This window comes from Tasmannia lanceolata, unplaced genomic scaffold (genome assembly GCF_043159265.1).
Source record: "Tasmannia lanceolata isolate RefF3 unplaced genomic scaffold, GAP_Taslan_0.1 ptg000002l, whole genome shotgun sequence".
NCBI lineage: Eukaryota > Viridiplantae > Streptophyta > Magnoliopsida > Canellales > Winteraceae > Tasmannia > Tasmannia lanceolata.
The window spans coordinates 25027868-25053536 of NW_027518679.1; the positions used below are offsets into that span (position 1 = coordinate 25027868).

At 37.2% G+C, this 25669-nt stretch overlaps 1 protein-coding gene across 1 annotated transcript in view; it reads left to right on the top strand.

Moving 5' to 3' along the window:
* The first annotated feature begins 4269 nt into the window (after positions 1-4269).
* Positions 4270-25669, top strand: part of LOC143892804 (uncharacterized) — a 57765-nt gene continuing 36365 nt past the window's right edge. The window contains exons 1-3 of the mRNA XM_077397713.1: positions 4270-4577; positions 17644-17716; positions 17866-17959. Coding sequence (XP_077253828.1) covers positions 4545-4577; positions 17644-17716; positions 17866-17959 — 200 coding nt within the window. The 5' untranslated portion in view covers positions 4270-4544. The remainder of the gene's footprint in view (positions 4578-17643; positions 17717-17865; positions 17960-25669) is intronic.

Genomic DNA, 25669 nt, shown 5'->3' on the forward strand with positions numbered 1-25669 from the left:
AGTCTCACTTACAAGAGCACGAAAATAAGTAGGGAAAACTTATTCCTTTTGTAAAAGATAAAGCAGTATAAATGACTACAATAATCTCAACTTCCAACCCAATTACGTCTCTACAATCATAACCAATCAAAATAAAACATTAAAAAAAAAATAACTAGAAGACAAATAGAATAGGTAACTTCCAGCGATAAAGCTCGTTATTTGGGATTCTTAGAAACAGTTGGAACATAACACTCCTTCCCCCTTGAAAGCAACCTTGTCCTCAAGGCTGGAATAATGGAAACTATTGCTGAAATTGTGTGAAATTTTTCCTAGTGGCCCCTTCAGGTAGGAGATTAGACAAACAAACCAATAGCTCAGTGGTAGCCTTGTTGTTCTATTTAATCATTCTCTTATCAATGATGGCTTGAGGCTCCGATTGCAAAATTCTGCCTTCGAAAATGGGAGGAAGTGATGTTATCCATGTCATACCCTCCCCAAGCTTTCTTTTTAAACATAATTCGTGAAAGACATGGTGTATTTTGGCCTTTGTTGGAATATCTAATTTATATGCCACCGGGCCACTTTTCTACACAACCTAAAATCAAGGTTTAAAATTTCGATCGAAATCGAAACGTTCCAAAACCGAAATGGGCGAAATTTACTGGGCCAAAGAAATTTTAGTTAAAATAATATTTTTTTAGTTGTTTACAAAATTTCAGTCCAATTCGAAATTTCAGCCAAAATTTCCGCCAAAAAAAGACGTACCCATGGTTTAAAATTTCGATTTTGGTACCAGTTTCGGACTTCCCAAAGACTGAAATTGACCGAAATTCTGAAATTTTGGCCAAAATTTTGTAACATATTAAAAAAAAAAAAGATTTCAATTTCTCGAAATTTTGGACCGAAATTTGGAATTTCAGGAAATTTCGGTTTCGGTCTCCACCGAAATCCGACATTTTGGATTTCGGTCAAAATTTAAAACCACGGACGTACCATGCCTTTCTACTGAATTTCGGCGGAAATTTCGGTTTCGTATAGAACCGAAATTCATGCCGAAATTTAAAACCTTGCCTAAAATGATCCATATTACTTAGGACTGAGATTGAGATTCAACCCAATTGCTGCAATTGTTCGACAATAGGGTTATAATCTAAAGTACATCAGTCTCCAACCTCAGAATTCCATTCATTCCTTTTCTTGTAAGCTTGCACAACCGGAGGAGGTCGACCATATGTAACTTCAAAGAGAGACATTTTTAATGTCTGTGTGATAAGTGGTGTTGTACATCCATTCTGCCCAAGATAACCATTTGGATCATTGCTTTGGTTGAGTTCCATTGAAACAACGAAGATATAGCATATATTAAGCACCTCTATTTTACCATCCGTTTTGAGGATGGAAGGTAGTACTCATCTTCAACTTTGTTCCTCGCAACTCGAAGAATTTGTGCCTAGATTGGCTAACAAACACCGGGTCTCTATTGGACACCAGCATTTTTGGCATACCATGAAGTTTAGCAACATCATCTACATAGGCTTGGGCAACAATAGCAGCAGTATACGAGTGAGATAGAGCTACACAGTGAGCCTATTTGGATAGCCAATCTACTACCACCATAATATTAGTACGCTCACGAGATTTTGGCGAGCCATCTATGAAATCCATAGATATATTAGTCCAAATTTAAGTAGCTTGAAGCTTTAATTTGGAGACATCCAAGTCTTGCCCCCATTCAACCCTAGGCTCAGCAAAAAATATATACTGTGAATTGAGAAATTATACACAATTGAGCAGCATCCTTAATGAATCACAGGCGACACGTTTTCCTTTCCTTTCTCATAAATGATTTTCAAAATCATAACCCATTAATTTTGAAATCAATTTGCTCAGTAGTAGTAGATTATTGCTCTTGGGCTTTAAAAAAAAAGAAGAACCAGCCCGACCAGACCAGAGATAGTTTCTTGGGTAGGGCAGAGTCCTGGAAAACCTGACCTAAGTGGCAACCCTACTCTCTCTCTCTCTCTCTCTAGTAAGCAACATATGTTGTGTGCACTTGAAGTCTAGTATTTTTCAAAAAAGTACCAGATGCCCACTCCATAGGATGATCCAAACTATTCATTTGTTGGGCCACAATGTAAATAGACCGCATCTCATAAATAATCTTCATAGGATGATCCTAACCCTCCGGTCTACACCGGGATTGCCCTTTGTAGAAACCTCATTAGATCGAGGGTTAGGATTATCCTATGGAGATGGATTTATGTTCTGTGACCCAACAAATGAACACTTTAGATCATCCTGTCAAGTGTGCCACATAGTACTCGTAAAACATTGAACTTCGTGTGCACGTAGCATAAAATCTAGGGAATTATTGGGATTTCCAAATTAGGTAGCGATCCATTTTTGGGCACTTGTAAAGCATTGAACTTCACGTGCGCATTACATAAAATCTCCGGGAGTTATTGGGATCTCAAAGTAGAAAGCAATCCATTTTTTGGGGTTTTCGAATGTATTAAATCTCTGGCCTTCTTGGGCCATGTTATGTATGGATGTAAAATAGTGGGCCCCACCCATTAGAACCCGTAAATAGCAGGCTCCACCACATCAAAATATGAGGTGTAAATTGTGGGCTCCACCTAATGCACTGGTTAGGTGAGATGGTGGGCCCTACCTATCAAAACATAAAGTGTAAAAGTGTGGCTATAACAACCATTCTGCCCATGGACCAAAGTCCTGGCTCCGTCCCTGGTTGCAGTAGCTAGGAGAAGCACAGCAGAGACAGGAAAGTACTGATATGTATAATTATGTAGTCAAGAAACTTAAGAAAATCAAAGCCCAAATTTTCATTTTAATATGGGACTTGCTAATGCCATCACTCAAACACTGAGAAGCAGTCTTGAAAGAGCTAAACTAGTCTAAAATGAGGTTGGAAACTTCGTCGGGCCATCCACACGACAAGAGCAGTCACAATTACAGGCAAGGACCTACCACCCAGACAAGTAGGAGTATTTTTATAAGGGATTTGCTAGTGACCATCTCCCTATCAAATCCATGTTTATAATATTAAAATATGTGATTTGTTAGGGACCATCGTAGAATTCATTTCTCGAACCGGCTGTTGCATGAGAGAGCATTCCATCGAAAATCAATTTTATGGTATGGACGCTTATGACCTCCCCCTCTGTATACCGCTATTGAAATAATACAAAAGGGTTTAGGGATGAAGTAATCGGAGTGACAAATGGTTACGGTAGCAGAAACCGGAGAAAGTCGAGAACCGTCGGTTACCTTTTGAATCAAAGTAGAGACGAGCCGAGGGCAATGATTCACTAATAATAAGAATAACCGCTTTTGCAGGTTAGGAGCAGCGCTGAGTGGGGAAAGGAGCAGCCTTACCTAGTTCAGTATCCCTAGTTGATTACCATTCGATCGGGGCCACCTCAGATAAATTAAATGATTAAGCCAAAATCAGAGCCTATGCGGGTGTTCTCTCATGAAATAGCCGGTTCGAGAAATGCCTTCTGCAATGGTCCCTTGCAAATCCCTTAAAATATTCATTTTTTTGGGGAAAAACTTTCAAAACAAAATGAGGGGATTTGCTAGGGACCATAGGAGAAGGCATTTCACGGGCCCAACTGTTGCATGAGAGCACAGCCACCTCAGATGAATTAAATGAATAAGACAAAATCTGTTCGAAAAAGTGATCGTTTATGTGGCCTCTCTCTCATGCAACACTTGGGCCCGTGAAATGCCTTTTACGATGGTCCCTAGTAAGTCCCTAAAATTAGGGTTGGGCTATTATATAAGGTCCTGGCTGTGGACATATGATGTAATCTTGTCATCACACTGAAAACCCTTTTATCATTTTTGCCCGCCATTGTCCAATCACATAAAACTTCCAGTATTCTTTTTGGTGGAGTTTTCACACGGTGTGAGCCCCTTAAACAGAACCATATTTTTCAAAAAGTACTCTACAAACGACATCATAGGATGATCTAAACCGTCCATGTAATGGACCACAACGTAAATAGGCTGTGCTCCAAAAATCATTTCCAAAGGACCCTAGCCCTCCAATCTATAGAGGTTGAGGTTTCCATAATATGCAGTTCCTGTATAGATCCGAGAGTTGGGACATTCATATAGAAATGATTTTTTGTGCACAACTTATTTACATTGTGTCCCGACAGTTTGGATATCTTATGATGTGGTCCATACACTACTTTTTGGAAAATACAGGACTATAAGGGCTTACGCCATATAAAATCAACTAGAGAACTCTAGATTGACATTTCACAACATATTCAAGTATAGTCATAAGATTACCTCATCGATCCAAATCTTCTAAAGAAAGTAACACTCATCCAATCCAAATGGGCCCACAATGTCATCAATGGGCCCCACAATTTGATCCAATCCATTGATAGTGGATCAGTCAAATAACAAAATAACGGAATCGTGCAGTTGAAACGGAAGAATCAAAATCTCCGCTAAATTGAAGGCAAAATCAATAAAAAACGTGAAAAAAGAAGAAAGATTTGTGATAATGACCAGATTCTAACGCCATGAGGAAGAAGCTCGATACCCGTTTTCCTGCAGTATGTGATTCTCTTCTTTATTTTTTTTCCTATATTTGTTTTGTATTTTTTCCTATATATGTGATTGATTTATGTTACTGGGTTTGTTGGCTTTTTGTTGTTTACGGGTTTTCTTGTTTCTTTCTCCCCTTATTGGGTTTCTGGGTCTATGTTGGTTAATCTGTTTGAGTGGTTTTATGGGTTTTTGGTATAGTGTTCTGATTGTATTTGATTGATTGGGGATGTTGGGTTTGTTGGCACTTTGTTGTTTATGGGTTTTCTTGTTTCTTTTTCTAGCCCTCTTTGGATTTCTGGGTATCTGTGGGTTAAGCACTTAAGCTGTTATGACTGTTATTATGGGTTTTTGGTATAATATTCTGATTTTGGTAATGGGTGTTTTGTTTTTTGGGGTTTTGTTGATATTTGTGATGTGGTCTTTTGTTTGGTTTAGTTAAAGGGGGATTTGTTTTTGTGAGAGTTTGTGATTAGGGTTTTGGATAAGAGAGAGGTTTGTGAATTTTATTATTATTTTTCTTGTTTTGTTCTTTAAGAGGTTTTTGAATTCTTGCTTGAGATAATTTTGGGGGTATTTTTTCTGTTTTTTTTCTTGTTGAGTTAGTGATATATTGGGCTTATTAGGTTTGGTTCTTTATTGGATGCTCATCTATTTGGTAGAAGAACTGGTCTTTAAAAATGAAATTCTACTTCTTATAGCATGATACATGGAAATGGAAAGATTAATGTTTTGAAAGGAAAAAGGTTTATGGCAATACTAGATGGCGACCATTTAGTTTTTGGTTAACATTTACTTGAGTTGTATTTTTCTTATCGGAATTCCATAACAGAAGTAAGCTGACACCTTTTTGTTCAAGATTAATCTTGTGAGACCCTTCTCTATTTTTAGACTTTTGTTTAGTTGTGCTTATCTAAGTGTTAATCGTGTTTCCTGATTTGTTTGCTTGGATATGATGTTTTTGATTCTTGGTACTGCTATGTAGTGTTTTTCATTGCACCTTTAATGTATGGCCTCAGGTCTGTCGTGACATGTGTTTATCATTGATCATGGATTGTTACCCTGCTTGACTTAAAAATGGCATAACAAGTTTGGTGTTTTTTGTTTCAAAGGTGAAATTTTGAATAGGCTAATAAATGTTTCTCATCATTCAGAAAAGCACCAATGCATTTGGATTTTCACCAGGATGAAAGTGATTTTATTCTGTTAGGCATATACCTCGAGTTGTATTAGCCTAATCTACCTGGTTCGACAGTTTGCTTCAGGTTTTCTGTTTGCTACTTTCTTTGTATAATTCATTGGTTCGCTCCAATTTGTTAGTTCAGTTTGTTCTAGTGGCTAAGTTCAATTTGCTTTGATTTGTAACATAGAACCTCTTATTGCTTGAGCAAATATAATAGTATCCCAAGTTTCTGATATTGCTATCCGTTCATTCTCCTCTTTTTGCTCTTTCTTTTTTTTCTCTTTTTCTTTTGCCTCTTCCTCCTCAGAATCTGAGGTTTTGAGTTGCGGATCCTTTCCTATCCAATTCCTAAAAAGTGGATTTATCATTCCGGAGATATCAAAAGAGAAAAAAAATGTTTTGTCTATTCTGTCCAAAAAAAGCGGGGAATGCACATTTGTTTGAAACATTTCCCAAGTCACTGTTTTACGTCTTTGAGCGCGCATGGATCCTTTGATTAGATCCCGACGAAAATCCGATTGCACGATATTGTTCAGTTTGTCAGCTTTCTAAAATCAGTTTATAGATTCACACAGTTTCCATTTTACAAAGGTTACAGAGATGTATAACATTATGTTCACACTGTATAAATTAAAAGGGAAATATAAAAACGAAAAAATTTAGAAAACCATAGTTAATAAACTAAGGATGAAGAAAATAGAAAAAGAAAGATCATAAATGGTATCAAAGGAACGGGGAATTGATCTGACAAGGAATCTAAGATATGGGCTTTGATACCAAATTTGATGCAAACCTATAGGTTCACAGATAGCTTTTTGGTAATTTAGGAGCAATGTGTGGGTTTTAACTCACATGAAACAACAGCATGCATTCCCAAATCAGCATAAACAGATCATAAATAATCAAATACATGGGGATTTGATAACCAACGTGGAGGTAGAGGGGATTCTTTAAATTGTAATACGGTGGCTAATGAGGTCTCAAAAACTGCCTTGGAGATTTGATAGGTTGTTTGATGAGATGTTTGACTGGGTGAGATCTTATTCAGTAGTCTTTCAACATCTCCGTCGATGTGTAAACAAAGTGATGGATTCCCTTGCTAGAGAAGGAGTCTCTAAAGAATCTCTAGCGTTGTTTGATTCCCTTCCCCCTCGACAAATTTTCGTATTAGTTTGTGATGTATTTGCTCTTTATTTTCCTTTGTATTGACCATCTCGGTCTTTCTTCTTTTAATATTGTTCCCTACCATTTTCAAAATAAAAATAAAAATCAAATACATCAATGATTTTCAAAGAAATGCTAAGCTTAAGAGTTCAACCATCAAAGAAATTAAATTCATCCAAATCGTGTTCAACAATATATTATTTTCAAAAGAGAAAATAGCTATCTAATGAATAAAAAAACCGATCTCAGTCAAATCTATTCTCGAAAATCCAAATGTGTAAAGAAAATGCCTAACTTAGGCCAAACACTACTGATGGGGCAAGGAAATAAGGGGGTGATAAAAGGTTCAGGGAAGGGTGTATGGGTGACAAGGTTATTTAGGTGATGCTGCGGAAGCCAAAAATCAATCATTGGAAAGCCTGCTAGACTTCCAGAGCTATGCAATTTCAGATTGAAATTTGAATACGATTGACATTTGAGTTCAAGATCTGAACTGGTTCAGATCTTACCTTATTCTACCTCCAAATATAGCTGCAATGAGCAATGACATTCACAAGTTCAGAGAGTTCTGAACTATCATCCATTCCATTTGGATACAACTGGTATGGGATGACCAGTCATGAATTCTGCTTGATTCCACACAGAATGGATTTGTATTCTATCAAGAACAATCTCTCTAGAAGCTGATCCATTTATAGAAACTGTTTGATCTGGACTTTAAGAGTATTGTAAATGACAATCCTCAGTTCAACTCTGTGCAGTATTGAAACTCTAATGCTGAAGAGTTCTGAACTACAAATATGTAGGAACTCTCGGTATGTAGGTTCCAAAACAAGAAGTCTTGTCGGTTTCTAATCACAGATGTTCCTAACATTTACAGTTAACCTCAAACAGTTCACTTGCCATTTCAGGAAAAAAAAGAAAAAAGAAAGAAAGAGAAAACCTCACACAGTCCACTAAATTGTGCTCCAACGAAAATAGCTCAAATCTGGTTCGTGTCTGCAATAACAGTCCTTCTAGCTTGAAGATCTAAGAATCAATAGATCTATCCATTTTTTGGTACCAAACAGTTCCACTTCTGATGTTCTCATAGCTCATTTTAAGACTGCTTGTAGCAGATTTACTCCCAGCAGATTTACTCTAGTGACAGCCACAATTTATCATCAAACTTCGAGACGCATAGAAATCATGTGCTACTGTCCCCTGGAACAACCAAATATGACTGTTGGAAGCTAGATCCAGTGAATATACGACCAATGTCTGTGTGAATCTGCTACTAACAGTAACTTTAAGTTGCAGAACTGAAACTTCCTAAGATAAACTTTTGTTGGAATTCTCAGTTGAATAACAAACTCATAGCATTACAATCATGATAAATCTTCTGTAGCAGAATTTGTGGCCAGGGCAATTGCAAGAGCAATTCAGCCTCAAATTTGAATGAGTTTGCTCCTTTACTTCAAGATGATGATGCAGATCTGGTTTCATACAACAATCTTCCAGTGCTTTAGAAGAGAAGCAGAACATCTTACCGATTTATCAAATCCGGAACATAAACTTTGTCAATGAGTGGATTTTGAATGTATTCCACGAAAACCAAGGAAGACTCCTTTATAGGTATAGCTTTCAGTTTCCGATATTGAATGACCTGTTGCATTCAAGGAGATCTACGATAGAAAACAGAGGGAAAAGACTGAAATACCAGTCTACAATTCCACTCTTTTCAAAAGAAAAGATACAATGAACGAGAAGAGCCCCAGGCTCTCTCTCTCCAAAACACCAACAATCTCCAAACTAAACAATCTAAGAACTAACTAAAAATGAACTGAAATGTAACCAACTTAACACTGAAATGTAAAATGACTAAAAAGGACAATTACAAAGCAGTTATTGACTAAAAAGAACACTAACCTAACACCAAGCTAATGCAGTGAATGGAAAGTCGATGCGCTAAGGGATGCAGTGCATCACAAGGGTAGGTCTGATTGGGTTGAATCGGGGTGTAAAAACTGATAGGAGAGGGTTGATTGTAGAAAAGAATGGGGAATGTTTATAGTGTGAGATTGTGGGAGAAATAGGTTACAAAAACTAAAGGAGAAACGGAATCAATACTTGAGAGGGCGTGCCGAGCTTCGTGCTCTTGTCTTACAACCATGGTTTTAAATTTTGACCGAAATCTGAAATTTCGGGTTTCGGTCAAGACCGAAACTGAAATAGGGTATACCCAAAATGGTACAAAAATTCATTTTCCTGAAATTATGTCTGAAATTTAAGGAATTTCACCCAAAAATCTCAATTTTATTCATTATTTAATATTTTCCCAAAATTTTGGCCAAAATTACCGAATTTTCAGTAATTTCGGCTGAAATTTTGTACGAGATAAAATATTATTTTAATTCATTTCGTCAGATTTCGTTCAAAATTTCAAAATTTCGGCCGAAATTTTGGTTTCGGTGAGGACCGAAATGCATTCCGAAACCGAAATTTGAAACCATGCTTGCAACTATAAGTGGTGCCTGAGAGGGGGTAGAGAGCAAACCGGAGAGAGGAAAAAAAGATTGTTCACATTAGGTGAGAGAGAGAGGGGGAGGGAGGGAGAGAGAGAGAGGGGAAGGGAGGGAGAGACATAAATCATGATTAAGAAAGGAACCAAGATCAAGAAATAAATTAAGATCATGAAAGCATTGAAAGGAATTAAGAGTTTTGTTGACCATTTCAAAAAATGAAAGGAATTAAGATCAAGAAAGGAAAAAGATGGGGGAAGAAGGGGGCTGCTTATGAACCCGACCGGAGGGGAGGAGGAGAAATGAGAAGGATGTGAGAAAGGAGAGAGAGGAGGAGGAGAAATAAGAAAGTTAGGAGAGAAAAGAGAGGAGAAGATAAGAGGAGAGAGAGGTAGGGGGGGTTCCTTGATGCAAGAGGGGGCTTCCCATTATGATTTCACAAAACTTGGGTTTTTGGGAGGGCTTCTTTAGGATAAGTGGTGGGGCCAAAGGCTAGCCAATATGATAAAATAGAAAGGGATTCAAGAGTGGGCAGAGAGGAATAAGTGGTGGGGTCAATAAGATATAAGGGAATTTAAAAGGGTTGAGTGATGGGTATTTGGGCTTGGGTAATGAGCCATGTGTAATGGATGATGGACTACAAATTAATGTGAACATCACCCACATCTAGGCTAACATCATTCATGTTATAATTTTTAGTTAAAGCAAAAATAAAAGTTAACGTAAGACATTGATGATACATTGTGTATTGTATCACTCACTTTTTGGGACCATGAGAATTCGTATCACCTGATTCACAAGCCTGTGTGTCACACTATTTTTGGGACCGTGAGAATTCAGATCACCTGATTCACAAGCGTATTGCCAATATGGGCAATACGTATCGTTTTGGCCTTTGGTCGGCCATCGACCGATACCAACATTTGAGCCTTGCGAATAACACATATATTGGAAGAGTATTATGTTTTATGCTCCTCAAAAGATATCCATTATGTCAAGGAGAAACTAATGAGGTTACAATCTCTCTCATCCACCCGATTCCATTCATTGAACCACATTCTTCCCATTGTGTCACTTCCAACTTCTTATGGGAAAAAGTGCAAACTTCCGAGGAGGCCATAGCGTAATCGTCAATCGAATTTTTGATGCTTAAGGGCTCAAAAGCCCAAAACTACTCCCAGTAAGACTCAGATTCCCCAATGAACAACCATCGAAGTTCAACTATATAATATGAGGAGGCAGCGGAACCACTTTGCTTGTTTTCTAACCTTGATGATTCTCCCTACTAGAATTTCCCCACTCCCGAAAGAAGTCTTGTGTTGTCACCCCGTTTAATTCTTTCTCACCAGGGCCAGCTGACCAACAAGTTCTTTTATCTCGAGAACTATCTTGCTAAAAGGAGAGCCAGTATACTTCAAAGGGTGCCACCATGAATGGAGGCAGGTGTAGGACCCAAAGGGTTTTATCTCTATCTCCATGGTGCTTACACCATTAATCTTGTAAGAGAGCCTCCTATGGCTTCCAGAACCCATGCCACCTAGAACCATTCGAGGACAATGGCCCAAATATGTCTAATCATTGAAAGATGAATAAAAATACAATTCACAATCTCCTTCGTATGTTTCCATATCACACATCTATTAAGGAATTTTCTCTCTTCAACAAATCAGTAGCGTTGATGATGTTCGAAACCGCCATCTAATAGAAGCCTTGGATTCTTGGTGGGACTTGGGTACTCCAAATCTTTGGTTCTCCTTACACCACAAAGAGAGCTGTAAAATGATTTAAGCGAATAAGCACCATGCGCCTCTATTGTCCAGTCACTTTAGTAGACTTTCACCATAGAAGTAATACTATCCCTCAAAACGTAAAAAAAATACGCAAACAATCAAACTCATCTTGATGCAGCCCCATCACATACTGTCTTTCTCCCGCTCTCTAATAACACTATGATCTTCTAGTCTTTTTTATCCCTAGCTAACCTAAAGAGGTAGAGAAAGCATGACACAGAGGATGACTGGCTAATTATAAGTCTACCCAAAACCTTAGCACCTACCACGCTAACTGAACCCACCTTAAAATGTAACCCTCTACGGTGACCTGACGTATAGATTGTCAGCCCCTTGACTTTCTCTCACAACCTAATTCTTTACATTCCCACCGGTCCCACCCTCCCCATATTGTCAAAATAAAATCTTCATCCACAAGGCATCCTTTTTTTCCGAAACCTTCAAAGTCATTTCCTCAAGGACGCTTTATTTCTAATTTTCAAATTTCTGAGTCCCAAACCCCCTCCTTGTTTGGAATTTCACACTGCATCCCACTTCACCAAATGGTTAAGCCTTCTTCCTTCCTCATCCCTTCCCTAACGATAAATAACCTTTCTTCCATCCACCAAGCTTCCTCTCCAATCTCTCCATTATCCACCATCAGGGGTTTAGACTAATTCTATGGGGATCATGAATCATACCCAAAGACAATCCCCTTATGTTTCTCGTTAAGAGTTTAACTATGTTTTCAGCTTTTTCCTTAGAAACAATTAAATAGTAGCGTTGCCTAAAAAATATAACACTAGATAGAGGTTTTTAAGTGAGACCTTTTACTCAATCGTCTTCCCATACCATTTCTTCTGTGTCCATTGTTGCCACCCCTCTATCACCGTGATGGTGCTGCTACCATAATTGCCAAAGCCTCCACCATGGCTGTGTCACCGTAAGAATTGTGACTACGATGTCATGCCTACAATGTCACAAATGTCTTGCCACTGCAGAATCCACCGCAAGCCACTATTGCTTCCATGCATCTCTCTCATCATAGTTGTAAGTTGTAATCCTTTTAACATACAATTTTGGCAGCCAAAGAATTCATATGCAGCCCACTTTCAGAACAGTCAAAAAGGGTTTCTTCAAAATTGATGCAATAACTTTAGGAGAAAAAACTCTGAATACAGGTATCTTTTTAAGCGATGTTTGTCTGGTTTCAAAGACCTTTCCTAGTTCTATGTCAACAGTTTCTATATATTTTGTAAAATTCCGTCATTTTGAGGGCTAATAGTAGCCTAGAATTCAGTGATGAAATTATTTCAATTTCTAATCTACCGAGACATTTAGAGAGTAGTGTTGTTGCACAAGTTTAGGAGTTCCGAAGAGGTGTTAGGTTTATTTTCTTCTGTTTCTGTCTAAGGATTTGATCAAAGGGGAAAGAGATTTGCTAGTTACCAATAAAAGAAAATGGAAGGGATTATCTTATTGGTGGAAATTGATCTTACACCAATGGTGAAGTAAACTTAGTTGTTAAGGGTTTTGCGTTTATGGTTTTTTTTTTCCTTATTCACATATGGAGCTTTTGAGTACTTTGGGCTGGTTAATGAATTATTATAAAATTTCACGGTGGAGCTTCTGGATTCTCTGCTTCATTGATTTGAATTGATCAAATTTGTTGTTATTTTATCTCTGTTTGAGAAGATCATTTGGTTTAATTTGTGAAGGTTGTTCAATTCAAGTAATCTCTACTTCTGGCGCATTCCTGTACAAGGCTGATTCCTAGTTGTTTGATTGCCTTAAAACCCCTTTTCCAGGGGCATTGGACGGAAGTGATTTTCGGGAATTTCTTGGCTTTGGGTTGGTTTAGAAAGATTAGGATTCTTTCATGTGATGAATGGTAACTTATGGATTTATTGAATTGCTGGCTGACTCAGGAAACTAGTGGGGGAAACTTTTGGGTTAAGGCAGACCTTATTTTACCCAACAAGCTACCCATCTTTTGCCTGGACAGATCAACTCAGTCGAGTTTTGAGTCAGGCAGCTGGCATTCCAAAATATGAGGTACAGATATAGGTAGAGGTATGGATAGATAATATCCCGGTTCTATGCTCTCCATGCTCTATGCTTAGTGATCTCCATACCCTAGAATCATATCTCCATGCATTTCTTAGTAGTAAATTTCTTAGTAGAAGATTTAGCTTATTAGAAGCTTAGAAGGAATGTTCAGGCTCAAGGTGTTGGGTATTTTGGCCCATTGCATTGCTCATTTTTACTGGAAACTGTTTTGTTAATGACAAAGGAAATATGGCAAGTGAAAACCCTAAGTTGTGCTAGGGCTTGTAGTAAAATTAAATTTCGATAAATTTACATGAGTCATCTGTCTGGTTGATTCTCATGGATTTTAATTTGATTGCACTTTGGTTTCTTGAGTGAAGTTTTGCTCCTGAACGATATTAGTTCATAGAGCGGTGAGCATCCGGATGACTTCTGAAATGAGTTCATCCGGATGAATTCTGAAATGAATGCTGTGTCATCATTTTTGACGTTGATAGCAAAGTAGTCTTGTTGTCAAAGTACGAGAAGGTCTCCTTGGGGCACCTCCCGCGGGAAAGGACAACGTTGGGTTGGCCTAGCCAGCCCCAACGTTGCGGGCCAACTCCCAACAGGGGGTTCGAGTTCACCGTTGCATGTGATTGGATTTCATTGGGTAATGTTTAATATTTACCATGATGTCTAGTGACTTATTGTGCAGCCAAACACAAAACAAACAATTATTTGGAGAAATGAATCTAGAAGTACAAAAATGTTGAACATTGAAGGGCTTGGAGAATAGGTAAATAGAATATTATGGTTAAACAAGAAATAGATTCCTCCATGGAGATTATTTCGTATTTTCAAGAGATGGAGTTGTTATACCTAAGTTTTGTTACATTTTCGTTCTTCCATATTCATATAGAAGGAAACTTTAGTTTAAGGGTGATAGTTCAGGTAACTTCGGGGTTCTATTTAATGATGTTAACTTTGGGGTTCTATGTAATGATGTCATGGTTTCCCACGAAATGCAATATATATTTTTAGTTGCTGTTATTTTGTTTTTATTTTTATTTTTTTATTTTTTCCTTATTCTTTATTTGCCTTTGTGGCCTCTTTCCTTCTATTGAATCATTTCTTCAAAATAAATAAAAAAATGGAGCAATATAAATAAAGAATATTTTACTTCCTTCCTCCCTGAGATTTGTCTTTCTTGTTATTGTTGTTTTATTTTCTTGTAATTTTGGTTGAGGCCCACCTCGGTCCCCTTCCTTTTTAATGAATTCATCTTGCCATTTCAAAAAAAATAAAAATAAAGAATATTTTGTAATGTGCCGTCAGAACTGTCTTGAACATAGAAGAAGAAAGGGGTGAATGAAAAATAAAGATCCATTTCAAAAAAATGAAAAATAAAGATGGTTTTCCACCAAAATTTTCTGCCCATGAATGTTGGAACTCAGTGCACTTGAAAAACAAAGGAGAAGATCAAGGCTGTTATAGAATATTTGGATTAGGTGCAAGGGAAAATTTATGTTTATTTCATTATTATGTGTTATGCTGTATTTTCCTAGAAACAATAAAACAAATTTGCCACTGAATTTCACTGCCCATGAATTGTTGCGATTCAGTGGCTCGGTGCACATGAAAAACAAAGGAGAAGATCAAAAGCTTTTATGGAATATTTGTAGGTGCAAGGGAAAAAGTCATGTTTATTTCATTATTACATGTTACTGATTTTGCCTAGAAAGATCATAATTATTGTTATTTCCTCATGTTTTCCTAGTTAGTACATTGATTGGATATATTTGGCATGGACATCAGCTCCATCAAATATTTAGATGAGGCGCACATCGAAGTCTTAGACTCATATTATCCCATCTATGGTTAGGATTTATTGATCTAGATACCATCAAGCAATATATCCTTAAAGCAATTGAACATAATTCTCTCATGATTTCCAAGTTGATAGTTCCAACTGGATGCTTTGGCATGACAATTAGTTTTCGTTTGCTTCTATTTTCTGTTCAACTTCACACATTAATTAGAAGCGCTTCAACCAATCTTTGGCATTTGCGTTTATACCTCGTGCAACTTTTGCCAATGGTTGAAAAATTTCACCCACTGTTTGACATGAGGAAGCCATAGTTTTAAATTTCGTCCGATCGGTTGGGACCAAAACCGAAATTGGTACCGGAACCGAAATTTAAAACCATAGAGGAACCTATCTACCACATAACCGGAGGACATAAGGGATCTTCAAGGTCCATGTTGATCTTAAACGTACTAACTAAACAAGGTATTGGGAGTTGGAAATAGCCTCTATGTGGCTTGATCTCCATATAATCACCCCTTCACGTACTTGATTGGGTGATAAACATGTCTCTCAGGATAACTGTCAAATGAAAAGATTAGTAGTATCTTGCTAGTTACCATTTTAACTGGACCGACATTTGCTGACAAGGGACACTCAAAAGTGTAACATCCAGCCTTGGGTTCCATTGCCCCATAGAAACTCCATATCGTTTGCTCATCATTCTCTTTCCATCCATAAAAAATTTCCCAGTTATCAAAACATGCATGAATGATAGGATAATGGAATTTTGTGGAATCTTGTGATGTTAATTGATCAATATGCTTGTGCTTGACTGGACTGACACTTGCTGACAAGGGACACTCAAAAGTGTAACATCCTACCTTGGGTTCCAGTCCCCCTTAGAGACTCCATATCGTTTGCTCATCATTTCTCTTTCCATCCATAAAAAATTTGCCAGTTATCAAAAAGTGGATGAATGATAGGATAATAGAATCTTGTGATGTTAATAGATCAATATGCTTGTGCTTGGATGCCTTGACATCTTACATTGGTTTCATGTGGATTACTTCTTATTGCGAAATTGCTGATTTAGAACCTAGTATTCTTGGACATCCTTCTCGTATCATTGGTGCATTAATTTTTGGATTTTTTTTGTCGGATTGGTTACATTTGAAGTTTTGCTAGCTTTTGTAACTACTTTCTTTATGAAGTATCTTTCTGAATTTGAGCCAATGGATTCTTGGTGGCCCATTCAGGCAAGGTGTTTTACTGAGAGAAAAAAGAAAAAAGACTCCATGGGATCTTTAGAAAGGAACTTTGCTGCAATCAAGCTCTTTGACAATCCGAAATTGGAAAGCTTTGCTAGTGGCATCCATAAAGGTCGATAACAAGCTAAAAATAGTCACCAATCATGGTGATGGACTTGATCTGAAGCCCGAGGCTGTCATCAAGCTGGCCACCCTCTTTATTATGACCCCACTGAGCAAATTAATGATAACATATAAACTTCTTGGCATTGTGTGGGTCTGGTCCTACGGATACATGTTAACAGCCTTAGGATATCAGTTATCTGTTGCAATATCATAATTGTCCACAAAATTGCACAAGGACCTCCAATTAGAACTGGAGAAGTCATATTATGTTTTGGAAAGAATGCTGCTTTTAGTTGGGGAGTAAGGAATTTTTTTTTCTGCAAAACTTCTTTTTCTTATGTTGGATGCCATGCTTTAATAAGCTTAAATCCTGATCTAGAAATAATTATGACAACTTAAGATCTGCTGATTGATATCTAATGGGAGTTTTTCTTTTGAAATATTGTTATCTAATTGGAGTTGACCATGTAACCGACACCCTGGCATTCATTTGAGTGGCAATTTTAGATTCTTATTGTGATATACAACTTTATGATTCACGAGATCTTGCCACCTTGGAATATCTTATGTTTGATATGGAATGCAACAATGGAGAAACATGGCAGAGAATTTTTGTTATATTTATGCCTCTTTATGTTCTCTACTTCCAGACATTTTCCCTTGTTGAGCTTTTCCTACTTGTTAATTCAATAGCCATCTTACCACTGACATGCGGGGAATGATGAAATAATTTAGGCGTGTTACACCTTTCTCCGGCATGGTAAATTAATCAGCACGATCATAGATAAATCATTGATGGCTTTAACACCAAAAAATCAATTTTTTAATGGTAGACGCCAAAAAATTATTTACTTCCAAATAGAACGATATGTACTAGTGTTTCTGTCTAGCTGTTTAGAGCTACACCCATGGCTGCTTTGGTGCCATTAGAAAAGGTCTCTCCTGTCAAGTGGACCTTATGCAATAGTTCTTATTTAATGAGATGTAAACCACATTTAAGGTCAGGGTAGTTTTGTAGTGTGCTTGCACTAGGGTTTCCCTGTCAATTTTTTTTCTGATGGATCCTTTTTGCTCCTATATACATTTGTAGTCATGTGATGCTTTCAGGCATGGAGGGATCGTGAGTTACGTATGTATTTTACCTGTTATCTGTGCTTTCTTGTTAAACATATGCATTTATGTGTCCGTTGGTCGGTATACTTTTACTTTTTGGCATGTTATCTGACATAACATATATATTTGGCAGTCTCGAATTAAAAAGATTATGCAAGCAGATGAGGATGTGGGGAAGATCGCTATGGCAGTGCCTCTTTTAGTATGTGAGTGGGTGTACATTTTCTTGTGATTTTCATGCCAATTAGAAGGCCCGTGTTGCTAGCAACTTCTGATAGAAGAATATATGATGATTTGTAATTTTCATTGGAAAAAAAAATTTCTAAAAAAAGTTCGTTGGACTATGTTTCTGCAGCTAAAGCGTTGGAATTGTTTCTTCAAGATCTCTGTGACCGGACATATGAGATAACTCTTCAAAGAGGAGCAAAAACAATGAGTTCTTTGCATCTGTAAGTGAGCATTTAATATGGTTTAAAACTTCCTTATTGAGCCAATCCATAAACTAATGAATAATTTGAAAGCTTTATTCTGTTGCTCTCCTAATAGAAATTGGCAGTTTTTTTGAGCCAATCCATGAACTTATGAATAATTTGAAAACTTTATTTTGTTGCTCTCCTAATAGAAATTGGTAGTTCTACTTAATCAGCAGCTACGGTGTGCCGTATTACAGTTTCACAGTTAAGATAAAAATTATTTGATGTAAGAAAATTTACAACTCAAAATGTAAAACTCAAACAAGAACCTAGAAGGCTAGAAGTACATATCCATACTATATATAACTAGAAAACTGTGGTTGACATGCGCAACCCTAAAATCTTTATTACCAATGGAAATAGATAAAAACAGGAAAGCTTGAGCTGTCATGTGCACAAGCGCCCAAGTTATTTGAAATGATGAGTCTAACATTCAAGTTATACTGTATATAGTAAAAGGAAAGCTTGGGCTATCATACACTCAAGCCTCTAGCTTCTTTAAAACCCTATAAATGTAAATCTTAATATGTATAAATACTTTATATTACAAAAAAGAGGTTAATTAAACCTGATAAATATAAATTTTCTATAGATATTCTCTATCTTACATCGCAAACAATAAAATTAAGGGAATGTATTTCTATAGATATTCACTTTCTTACATCGCAAACAATAAAACTAAGGGAATGTATATTGTTATACTATATTTAATGGGCAAGCTTAGGTGGTCCCCATGGTTATTTAAAACCTATTACATGTGAAGTTTCTTTTGAATATTAAATGCCTTGCTATACATGTAAATTTCTATATGGCTATTGTACACCTTATAGATGGTGGTTTCTTTATACCTATTAAATACCTTAAATATTTATGTTGTAGCACTATTTGGCCTAGTAAAAATTTTGGCCTAATAAAAATTTAGTCATAAAAGCACGCATTTTACATATGAATAGTGTTTGTGCATAGCACGTACTGTTTTCTTGTATTAGAAAACTAGAAACATGGGATCCTTCATACATAGTATGAACAGAATGTTCATGATCTCTTGGAATTTGGAAAAGTTTCAACAATGATGAGTATTCCTGGCATGCTCGGGATTATGTGTACAATCCTTTATCCACGGAAGTGTCTCAAGAACCTCTGTATGGATTTTGAACCTGATCCATAGTGGTAAGAGCTTTGCTTCTATAACATCTAGCATCCTAGCCAAATAGTTATGTTGGTTGTGTCTCATCATTGAGAAAGAAGCCCCCAAATCTTGTTTGTCTCTTGCTGACTTGTTGCTTCCATCAAAATTCAGTTTGTGCCACCCCCTAGTAGGATATATCTATATACTCTTTGCCTGTTGAGGTTTACACAAATGCTGATTTAATATAGGTTTATTAAACCAATATAGTTCCTTTGAAGAATAATTTTTTTTTAAAATAGGTCCTTTGAAGAACTTGTGATGTGTGATCCTCTACATTTGCTCCACAGTGGTGCCTTTTACCACAATAGTGAGATCAGAACCTGGAAAAACATTGGCATTCTTATCCACCTAAATTTTTTTTTTTGGTAAAGAAAACGACTTCTCAAGGAAATCAATCACATCACTAGCCTCCCTCGAGATATGGAATAAGAGAACATCTACCTCCTTGAATATCTCGAAAATTTTGTTAATCATATGAGAGAAACTCCATGGCCAGCACTCCACCTCATTGCCCAACCAATTGTACGGGTCCCCCATTATACCCATAGAGGCCCACCTAGGTTTCTTCAAACAAGATTGGAACCTACCAATAGTGCTGAGACCTCCACCGCGGAATATTCAGCGGTCCTTGAAGGCCCATATAATTCAAGAATAAACTCACCCATTTTTTTTCCAAAATACACCTTCAATGCCCCCTAAATATCCTCTTAAAATATTGGGAAGGGAGACTCTTCAAGTTCAAATGAACCTACTCTGCTTATTTCATTGGTTGAAGCCACACGTTCAAGGGACCAAATAGTTATCAGAATGAAGATCAATGCAATCATTAGATACAAAAGAAACACCGTATCACAGCTCTCTCATTTCGGCGTTTATGTAATAGACGAATAGTCTCTCATCTTCCATGTTCCAAAAAAACATGCAGCCCCAATGCAATATGATCATCTTCAAGCTGATCACCTGCAAAAATCTTATTCTCTATCACCTTCCAAAATCTTGTTCCTTATTGTTGAATAACATGTTGTAGGATAGTTTAGTCATTACCTCTAGTATAGAGGGTATTGTAGTCTTTGTACTCACTTGCCCTATTTGGGCCTATATATACATCATATTCATGAGGATCTCCCTAGTGGAGACTCTCCATCCTTCACTCCTCTTCTTCTTCCTCTCTTCTAACCCTAATCTCATTTCTAACATGGTATCAGAGCCAATGGACTGATCCTTCAAGAAGGAAAGAAGAAGAGTATCTCCCTCCATGCCATCATCCCTTTCACTTATCTCTTTCGTATCTCGTTTTCCTCTCTTTATCTCTCTATAGTTTCTCTCTCAATTCTTCTCCTCGCTCGTGTCCATCCCTCCTCCTCCCACTGCCCCTCTTCCCTTTCCCCTAACCCCTCCATCCCTGCTACAGTAAGCCGCTACAGTAACTGCTACAGTACCGCTACAGTACCGCTACAGTAAATCGTTACAGTACCTGCTACAATACCCAAATGAAAAAAAAAACAAAAAAACCATTTCTATACCCTAGAAATCTCACTCTTTCTCTTTCATTTCGTCAAACCCATTTTGTTTTTAACCCATTTTCCCTCTATCGTATATCTCAAAACAAAATAAAAATCATGTTTGTATTACTTGTGTAAACCCATTTTGGGTTATCCTCCACTCCAAAGCTCTCTTTATTTTCTCTTCTCTATAGCTTTTTTGGCCTATGGTCTTTGTCTTTCTCATCTCATCTTCAAGGTGCACCCCAAGTGTTTGATGAAATGTCTCAAAGGGATTTTGTGCCTTGAAAGTGTTCTTTTTGTTTCAAGTTGAAGGCCTTTGGCCTCAACTTGAGGGGGAATGTTGTCTTGTATTGTTTCTTGTTGTTCTCTTGTGCTTGTCTTGTTGTCGTCTTCTTATCATCTCTTTCTTTCTATTACCTTCTATGTCTTTTATGTAGTTCTTCAAGGCGCGCACCAAGTATTTGATAAAATGTCTAAGAGAGGTGTGGTGCCTTGTTTGTCATCTTTCCTTTGTCTTCTTCTCAACGGCGCACACCAAGTGTTTGATCAAATGTCCGAGAGTGGTATAGTGCCTTATTTGTCTTATTTTCGTTGCATTTGACCTTCAACTTGAGGGGGAGTGTTTTCATTTAGTTCTTTGTGTCTTTTCTTAGGAGTGTTGTCCACTTTGTTGTCTTTTCTCGAGGGAGAGTGTTGTTTGTGTTGTCTTTGTCTTCTTGAGGGAGTTGTCTTGTTTTCATGTCTCTTCGTGTTGTTCGGTTTTTTGCCTTATCCCTTCATGTTATCTTCTTCCTCCTTTTCCGGGCGATGGCTTCCATATCCATTGTTGGTCGGCTCTCTTACAGGCAACTGTCTTTTCCCGTCGACCTCTCCTTTCCGGGCGATGGTTTCCCCATCGTTGGTATGCTCTTTTCAGGCGACGATGTTCATGCCGTCGACCTTGTCTCTAGGCGATGATGTCCCCATCGTTGGTTGGTTATCTTCCTCTTCTTATCTTCAGGCGACGATGTTCATGCCGTCGACGTTGTCACCAGACGATGGGTTCCCCATCGTTGGTTGGTTATCCTCTTCCAATCTTCTTATCTTTTCAGGTGACGATGTTCATGCCGTCGACCTAGTCTCCAGATGATGGTTTCCCCATCGTTGCTTGGTTATCCTCTTTCTCTCTATCCCTTCTCTCCAGGCAACAGTTTCTCCGTCGACCTTGTCTTCGATGGTTTCCCCATCAGTTGTAATCCTCTTCACTTGGCGTTGTGCTGCTTCGCCAATGTTCGTTGTGCACACCTTTGGTGTGCCTCTTTTGCTTGCTGAATTGTAGCTGTTCTTGCCATGGCGCCTCCATTGCCCTCGATATGCGGATATGTTCGTCGTGCTCTCATTCAGGGAGAGGCCCTCTTTGATCGCTCTCGCCGTAGTGCTACTTCAGGAGGAGTTGTTACTTTTTGGTGGCCGCTGATCTCAACGACCGTACTCTCATGGTGGTCGTTATCTCTTGTTATGCTTTCCTTATGTATTCACCATACCATCTTAAGGAGTGTTATACCAAGCTGGATGTGTGTATGAGCTTATTGTATTTTTTTGTTATTTTTAGTTGTTTTTTGTAATCTCCTTTGTACCAAGCTGGAGTTCCCTAGTATATACACTCCAGCTTGAGGGGGAGTGTTGAATAACATGTTGTAGGGTAGTTTAGTCATTACCTCTAGTATAGAGGGTATTGTAGTCTTTGTACTCACTTGCCCTATTTGGGCCTATATATACATTATGTTCATGAGGAGCTCCCTAGTGGAGACTTTCCATCCTTCACTCCTCTTCTACTTCCTTTCTTCTAACCCTAATCTCATTTCTAACACCTATAACTAGCCTCATAAGGGCTAGAGGATACGGCGGCAACTCTAAGCCTTATATCTTGTCAGAAGGCATTGATGGGTTTGAGCCCATGATTGAGACCTTAACACATTCCGCATCATCACGTTCCATGGCTCAGAAGTCAACATCCTAGCAACTCTTCTTGCAAATTTTGAATGAAAATCTCATTAAAGAACTCTACTTATATTAAACTATTTGAGATCTGTGGAAACTGGAAAGTTTGAAATATTCTCCCTAAGCCTTGGATTCAAACCAGTTGTTGAAGTGGTTGGAAAGTGGATCACTTGAATTGCATCTTTGCATCATGTATCCTACTCAAACGGGACCAAAGTGCCTTGCTTGGTACTAGGCCTCAAGTTTTGTAACGACCTAACTTCCGTTGCCTGAGATCGCTACCAAAACTACGGATATTATTATTATTTTTTTAAAAGAACAGATAACAAATAGCGGTAGCGATTAATTAAAACTAAATATATTAAAACCTTTCCATTATCATTATTCTCATGAACAACTAATAATAATAATAATAGTTGTCTCCAAATTTGTGACCCACTAACTTGAATAAACCCAAAGTCTGAATGACCAAAATAATAAATCCTAAATCCAACTAAACCAAAACCACGGAAGTGACCATCATGTCAATCCGCACTCTATGACTCTAGCACCCCAATGCCCGCATTGGTCTCGTCAAATGTCTTCATTAGCAAAAGCTCCCTCCTCTTCACCTACAATTCCTGTAGGATATGTGGGTTAGAAGCAACTAAAGGAATTCTCAGAATAATGAAATTAAGCGACATGCATTTCCCCACAATATTTTCTACAACAATGGAACAGTAATAAAACATGAATTGTAGCAGTCTTATTATCAACTTACAACTAAAACAATTAATTGTAAAATGCAATGCGTGTGTGAAAATTTAAATGATCTCTCATTTTCCCCAATGATCATGCGGCAGTCCCCACTGATTTTCTCCTCATGTACTGCGGTGGCTTTCTAGCCTGGCCGGTGATCATTGACCATCAAGGATCCTCCGTTCCCTAAAGGAGAGTGATCCACTTTAGGATTTCGATCGGTTCACCTCAAAGGCTCCTCCCAGATGCATCGCCCACTAGTTATCGTACGCCCTCGGACTGGTTGGCTTTTGGCTTATCGCCCAAGGTTGGATCTAAGGGTTCTCCTTAGTCCTCCCTCCCATTATTCCCAATCCTAAATGTGTACAATTGTTTTTCAATAAAACCTTTCTTTTACAATCCACATCTCAATTTTCTAATCATTATCCAATTCCAGGCATTATTTAATTGAAATTAGAATAACATGCTTAGAACAATCTACTCTAATTACACATGCTAAATTATTCATTTCATTATTAAGGAAAATAGAATGATAAAACCACATCAACAATAATGACATTATTAAGCGAGTAACCAAAACTTGCCTTGTCGTCAGAACTTGGGAAATTCGGGGAAATTCGAAGCCGCTTTTAACTAGAATCAGATAAGCACAAATCCTGGGATCATGGAATCACACACACAACTAAGCTTTTCATTAACTTTAAACGTTAAATCTCATCCTAAGGTAGGGTACACCTCCTAATTACACCTAGTTCTCTTTACTCTAGTACTCCCAATTTATTTGAATAAGTGATTACTTATATCTAAGGGGTTTAAATTAACCATTGATTACCAGCCCCTTACTACTTATATATTGATCATAGATATCAAAATAATTTGATATTAAAAACATCGCGATAGAAAAATCTACTTTTGTTTTATTTAAATTTTACCTTCTACGAAAACATTGATTGAACTAAAATATAAGAAATTTCCTTAACTTAATATGAAAGCACTGATTTAAAAATTTCTTATTAGTGGACATCTACCTGTTTTTATATATATATATATATAATACAAGATTTTCTTAAAAAAAATTTGCACCAGATAACATTCAGTATCCTAGAGAAAATGATAAAGTTCATCGTATGATATTGACATGAATAATTTAACGTTCCTATGTACCTATTTTCTACACAATAATACTGCCACGCAGAAATTTCAAAGTTAATATATTGTTGACGAAACGGATAAAAAAATAAAATCTCACACTACAAGCATGTTTATATAGATATCGTACTAACTTATTATATAAAATCACTTGATTTACATAAGGTACTAAAGTTTCAGTTGGAAGCATAGCTATAAGAAGATATCAGTTAAATAAAATTTTGTTTGGCATAAAAATATCGATTAATTAAGAATTTACGAACTTATTTTACATTGACAAAGTACAATCTTGATAGTTAAAATCTTTTGCTTATACCTATCTAATAAGTGTGGTATGAAAACAAAATAATACTTTACGAAAGAAAAGAAATAATTAATTAATTGAGCACTTACTTGAAGCCGAAAATCAAATTGAACCTCTCTTCTCCTCGTTTTTTCTTTTAATGGCCGAACACCTCTCTCTTACGAATTTTGCTTTTGGGGCAGAGAAAAAGAGGCAAAAATACGTAAATATATTTTCAAGAGGGAGAGAGAGTGAGAGGAAAACTTTCTAAATTTAACAATTGGATTCCTCCCCAAGCAACCCCTTATTTGCTTCAACTTCCTATTTTCTTTACTTTATTTCTAATTGACCCACCAATAAGATTAAAAGGTTTATATGAAAAAAAATCTTTGATTGAAATTTAGAAGGTGGCCCACACAATATTTTAAGGGAGTATGGGAAGGCATAAGTGCACACGTCCCCAACTTGGGAAAATATACATGCCCAATATTGTTTGTAGAGATTTGTAATTCTCCACTTTTACCATCTTCCTTTAATTCCTCTTATTAGCTTTCCTTCTTTATAAAATTAGATCTTCTAATCTATTTTTTTTTTTGTAAACCTTTGCAAAAGAAATATAATTATCTAAATATATATATATATATATATATATATAACTAGGGGCCACATGGGACGCCCAAATGGGAAATTTAACTGCCGTTCCCACTCCACATTGGAGTGGGCGGCAATAAATTAGGAGAAAAAGAGGGACGTCCCATAAATTTTGGGATTTAGAAATATTTGCCCAATATTAGAGGCCTAAGAATTTCGGCTGAGATTTGATTTGATAATTTTAAGGGATT